At 43.2% G+C, this 6,000-nt stretch overlaps 1 protein-coding gene across 29 annotated transcripts in view; it reads right to left on the bottom strand.

The window, feature by feature from the left end:
* FOXP1 (forkhead box P1) overlaps positions 1-6,000 on the bottom strand; it is a 345,834-nt gene that overhangs the window by 31,708 nt on the left and 308,126 nt on the right. For all 29 annotated transcript variants that reach the window (XM_027700840.1, XM_027700836.1, XM_027700839.1 and 26 more), the window contains one exon: positions 5,158-5,245. In XM_027700840.1, the coding sequence (XP_027556641.1) occupies positions 5,158-5,245 (88 nt within the window). The remainder of the gene's footprint in view (positions 1-5,157; positions 5,246-6,000) is intronic.

Raw genomic sequence — 6,000 nt, forward strand, 5'->3', positions numbered from 1 at the left:
GAAAACAAGCAGCACAGATGGGCTGTGGCTTTACGTCATCTGCAGGCTTTGTGGCACATGCAGCAAGCACAGACAGCGGTGGTTAAACCACACGAGGCAGCTCTGCGGGGCTCGTCAGGCAGCCTCAGCTCCAAAAGCACCTGGAATTTTACTTGAGAAGGTGACAGAGCCTTTGGCAGGTCACCCTGGGAAGCCAAGGTGGGACCTCAGCAGGGGCACCCCAAGCGAGTGGCAGGTCCTGCTCTGGGAGCTGCCACCATCCCTCTGGCATGATCCTGAGGGCAGTGGGGTGGGAAAGGTTGAAAGCAAGCAGGAATCACCCCAGAGCACTCATCCTGGGGCACCCTATGCCACAGGACCAATGTTTTTGCCCTTTCTCATCGGTCACTTCAGGCCCAAGAGTTGGGGCAAAGCTCCTGGTCTAGATGTCTCTTGCATTTTATGGTTGAGATCCACACCAGGCCACAGCTGGAGTCTCGGGATCACTGCATGCATCCATAGCCAGCTCAGCTTCCCAATGCATTTCAGAGCACTGGACAGAAACTAAATTTCATTATTTTTGGAAACAAGGAATTTTTTGAATGTGTGAATACAACTTTTTCCAGCCGCTCTTCAAAAAAACTACAGCGGAAAGATATTAAGAATAATACTAATGAAAATGGAGTGCTATTAATCTGCATGCCCAACACAAAGGTTCCTGCTTCCAACAGGACTTGGATCGGGTTCTTACAAATGACAATTTTTGCAGAGCTGAGTTTTTGCTTTAGACAAGCCAGATTCCTGGTGCCAAGAGGAGAACTGTGCTTGCATTCCAGCAAAACTTTAAACAACCTGCCCACCTTATCATCGTCATCTGTTTGTAGCAGTAAAGTTGGGCTAAGTGTACATAAAAGGAAACTTGGTCATAAATCCCCATTCATAACCTTATGGTCAAGGTTGTCCTGCTCTTCTCAAGGCAAGGGGTTTCTGAGAGTGCCAGAAAGGCATCATGATGGGATAAAACTCAGCACGTGAGTTTCCAAAACAGGAATTAAATAAAGGAAAAAATGGTGTCACCACTGCACGCTCTGGAAATGCAAAAGCAAAAAACACCAGGCTTTTCAAATGGCTGCTCTTTTCTTGGTCAAAAACCTCAAAGGCAAGAGAGAAAACCTGACACCTACAGCAGATCTCCTGCAATCTCATCCCAGATCTGTGCTGGACCCTTCAAGGAGAGCCGAATGGCAGTGATGGGCTCTTATCGAAGCGCTGCAGAGAAAGTTCTCCCTCTGAGAGTCCTCCAAGGACCTCTCCAGAGAAAAGAGAGGGCTCACCCCTCAGCTGCCATGCTTCACACAAAACAAGTGAAGCCAAGAAATAGTTGTGCTCTCCGTGCAGCTCTGTTGTGCAATCCCTCATTCCTCGCAGTCGCCGGGCACACGGGCTGCTTGGCGGGGTCATCTGTGCATTAAATTTTGGGTCTGCAGGCTACTGCAGAAGAACAACATCTCGTAGCCAAAATAAACAAAAGGCAGGCACCTGAGAGCTTCCTGCCAGCCCCGGCGCGGCGGCAGGAGGGGACGGCACCCGGGCAGCACAGGGCACACCCTGCCGCGCTTCCTGCGGCCCCCGCGGCGAGGGGGAGCGGGGAGAGGGGCACCCCCCTCCCCACCGCCGGGGTCCTTGTTTGTAGTGTTTTCACTTCATCGTCTCAGCAATGCTTTTAACGCCGATTCTGGTGGATGGAGGTTATTAAAGATCCTCTCGACATTTCAGGCAGACACACGCTAGCATTTTGTCATAGTCTAGGAATTCAAACACTCACCCAGTTAGGCAGGAGTTTAAATTATGAAAAATAGAGGTCTCTCGGTTTCAAAGCACTGAAGAGAAGTTAAAAAATCTGAAGAATTTCTTTAAACTGTTTTTCCCTTAGGTCAGGAAGCAGTAGTGATATAAAACTAGAGTGTCACTAGTAGCCTCTCTGGTCAGCGGGGTCATACTAAAGAAGCCACGAGGGCTTGCCTGGCCACTGGTGGGAGCAAATTCTCACTGGTGGCACTCACTGAAGTGCAGATGGTCCAGAAATGGGGATTATTAGTGAACAAGCAGGAAAATGCTCTTGATCTACTGATAGTGTTGTTCAGCAAGGACAGTTCTGACATGGATGTAAGGATCTGTTCTGTACAGGGAGTGTGAGGAAAATAATACAGTCCCATCTGAAGCCTCTTTTTTTTTTCCTGTATCCATTTGTAAAGCTCTGTGTGGTGGGAGTTCTCAGATGGCCACCCAGTTCTCCATGATAAGCCTGATTTTGTGAGGTTTCCCTCACCTCTGGGGGTACAAGCACGATGCAGGTGCCTAACTGTGGTTCAACAGAAAACACACCCAGAGCAAGGTAATAAGCTTTTGTGAGCTTGGACACCAAGACACAAACCTTGTCCTGAAGAGGTTAAATCCTAAAACTACACCAGTAAGAAAGGTAGGAGAGGAAAGCACAGAAAGCACAGGCCAGAATGGGCTCAAGGCAACAGGGTGACCAAGGAACCAGAGAAAAGGCATTAGAGACTTAGATGATGGAGAAATTGCACAGGAGGAAAACCAGACGGAAAATAATGGCAAGAAGCAGAAATGGGAAAATGAGCATGAGGGCATTCAACAGGAGCACAGTCACATCAAAAGGGGAGAGCACTTCAGCAGCAGGATTTTGGACAGACCAAGGACAAAGGAGAAGGAAGCCACTCATGGGCAATGCAAGAGGCGGCCAAGACACAGTCCTCCCATTCCACACCTAGTTAGGCTGTGCACTATAAAGGTTTAGGGTCCACTTGCCAAGAGTGTCAATGGATCCTGTAAGAAAGCAGGCCCAAGCAGTGTTTTCACTGCACTGAAAATGGCCAGCTTCTTAATTTTCTCCCACTGCAAGATATTTCTCTAAACTTATCATAGCCTTGTTGCTATCCTGAAATGTTTTCCCACCCAACGGTGGTGCTGCAAAATGGATGTTCTATTCCAGCTAAGAACTAGCTAGGGATAGGGATATGTTCCTGTGTTTGTGTTTGTTTTGATGGGGCTGTACATGCATGAAATGGTGTGGTATGTAGATCCTGCCATGGTCCTGGAGTCTGAACAGTAGGTGATACTTCACAGCTCCACTGTAAGGCACAGTTGCTCACCAGTGCTGAGCACTGCGGGTCACTGGGAGAGGCTATGGCTCCCTTTTGTATCTAACTCACACAACTCAGCCTCCACAGGGCTTGTGGAGCATCGTCATCTTGGTGATGCTCCACTATGTGAGGTCAGTGGTCTTCAGACCATGTCACTGAACACCCCACTGTTGGGCCAGACTTTTGGTTTTATTACAGTCCTGTGCAAAAACAGGTGACAGCCACACAAACTAGGTACTGGAGGACAAACCCTTGAACGTATTTAGGCAGGGTATTTTTAAGCTATCAGAGGACTGATACATGGGATGAAAGGAAAAGGGAAACAGGGAAGTTACATTTCAGAAGTAGGACCACCCTCCTCCTCCACCTGTCCTTGTCGGCCAATACATAGATGGTCTCTGTTATCATCATCCCCTTCTAAATTAGGTCTCCAGTTCATCCTACCTGCTGTGCTCACATGATTGTCAAAAACAAATCCAGAACGTTTTGGCACTCATACCCCTTTGAAATTATGGTCTCGTCTTGGGGACCTTATGCTGCCTTCCCTTGCATTGACTCCAAGCTCAGAGGCACTCCCAGCACCAAATGGGTGTGAAGCTGTAACTCATTTACAGCAACTAGCAGAATGCACTGCTGATAAACCTTTCAGAAATATTATCAAGGGCTTATGGAGGGGTGGTAACCAAATATCTCTGTCCCGTGCAACTGTTAACACAGGGCATCCACCTGTAGTTCCACACACAGCCATTCTCAGTGGCTGTGGGAGAGGATTAATGCTTTTCAAGCTGACTGTTACTGAAGAATCTAGATTTACCTTCAGCCTCAATATTACTGCACCTTGGTGAAAGATTATCTCATATCTCAGTTTACCAGGAAGACTAGATTTTTATTTTTTTTTCCTAATTCCCGAGAAACTTGATAAAATAACAGACCATTTCTCATAACATTTTCTGCAAGACTCTGATATTTTATGACTGGTAGTTTGATTTTTATAAAACTTGTATTAAAATAGTTTATATTGCTTCAGCTAATAGTGAAAGAGTGTCATGACCAGTGTGTTCCTGAAAGTAAAATTTAGGAAATATCTATGAAAGAAAAAGGGTAATTTGTAAGATAAGAAGATAAAAGGCATTTTTTTAAAAATGCTTATCTTGAAAAGTAACAACAAGAAGTTTAAGTGTGGTTTTGCTGATTTTTCTCTCCAACTATTTGAAGCTATAAATGACTTAACTCAGTAAAATTCCAAATGTAATTATCTTCTGTACTTAGCCCAAGGCTTTCCATATATCTCTACACTGCTGTCTTGCATACAAAATAGGTTTTTCAATAGCTGGTAACTATATAATGTACAACATTGTTTTAATTTCCCCTTCTTTGCTAACCTCTTGCCTACACACAGACACACTGTCACAGCTGCCCAGCCAGAGCAGCGAGGTGCAGGGAGACAGAAAAGACTCGGAAGCGTTTGGAAAGGCAGTTACACGAACAGCTCATACCTTTGCATCGCAATCAAGATATTCCAATTTACCCCCTTTTGGCAGTTTGAACAAAACTTATTTGCTACAAATGGCAAAAAATAATAGTAATAATAATAATAATAATAATACAACAACATGGAGAGTATTAGTATATGAGAGACCACCAAACAAGCCAAGTCATGCAGCGTTTTGAAATAAACATCAACCATTTCCCCCGGGTAGCAACAACTCCAAGTGAAGGGGACCATATTCTGCTCACCCCCCTCCGCCCCCCAGGTGGGATAAAGAGCATTAGATATATACTGATGGGATTCCAATCAGTCAGCCTGTTTAAGTTTCCTATTTCTTTGCAAGTTACGGTTTAGAAAAGAGGAAATGAAGCTGCAGTTTCTTTTGACGGTTTTTAAAACTACTACAAGAAGGTTTTGAAAGCTGGTTTTCCATCAGAGGGGGAAAAGCAGAACTCATTTTTTTATTGCTGTCGAGAATTGGATTTGATTAATACTGAGGTAATATTAAAATAAATTTTATTTTACCTGTAGCTCTAACTGCTGTACAACCTGCATTTGTACTCTACATTGGGCTGTACTTCTATCATCCAGCGCATGCTCACTGTTGAGATGTCTGTAACAATACACAGAAAATCATTAAGTGAAATGGATAAACAAAAAGGAAAAAGTAGTTACCAGGATGAATAGGCAATCTGAATGTTATCCAGCAAGTCTTCATCAATACTGAGATTTTTAAGATAATTTTTCAATTTTTTTTTTCTCTGTCCTGCTTTGGTTTGTGTCTCTTCCCATCACTCATATCTCCCATTATATTATATTCACAATTTTTCAGAAAAAGGTTCATTTATGTATAAGAGAAATTTTGCAGAACAGTTGTTTTTTCCTCCTTTAGGCAAATGAAAACAACATCAAGAATTATAGTAAAATAATTTCATGTATAATTTTGTATTACTTTACTATAAGATGCTGGATATATCTAAATGGACACATGCAATACGTGAATAATTAAATCCCACAGAACCCTCATGTTTATGTGATTAAAAATAAAAGACATGATTGCGTAAAGAACAAAAAAACCACATAAAATTTTGTGTAAGTATGTGCAAAATATGTACCAATAAAAGAGAGAAAAATACGGACAGTTACTGTAAAACAAATCTTCTTCATCCAAAAGAAACAGAAAGTCATCCAGAACACCAGAACAGCTGGAATTCAAGGTTTATTGTAGTACGTGTTCTGAAAAACTTCCCCCATGCAAATGTTAAAAGAAATTAAAAAAATAAAGCCTTGAAAACAGAACTGCTCTAAGGTTCGGGTTAAAGCTGTGTTTTGGGGCTAATACCTTCAGAGAAGTGAAAAGAAAAATAA

This window comes from Neopelma chrysocephalum, unplaced genomic scaffold (genome assembly GCF_003984885.1).
Source record: "Neopelma chrysocephalum unplaced genomic scaffold, ASM398488v2 Primary Assembly neopelma1_147, whole genome shotgun sequence".
Lineage (NCBI taxonomy): Eukaryota > Metazoa > Chordata > Aves > Passeriformes > Pipridae > Neopelma > Neopelma chrysocephalum.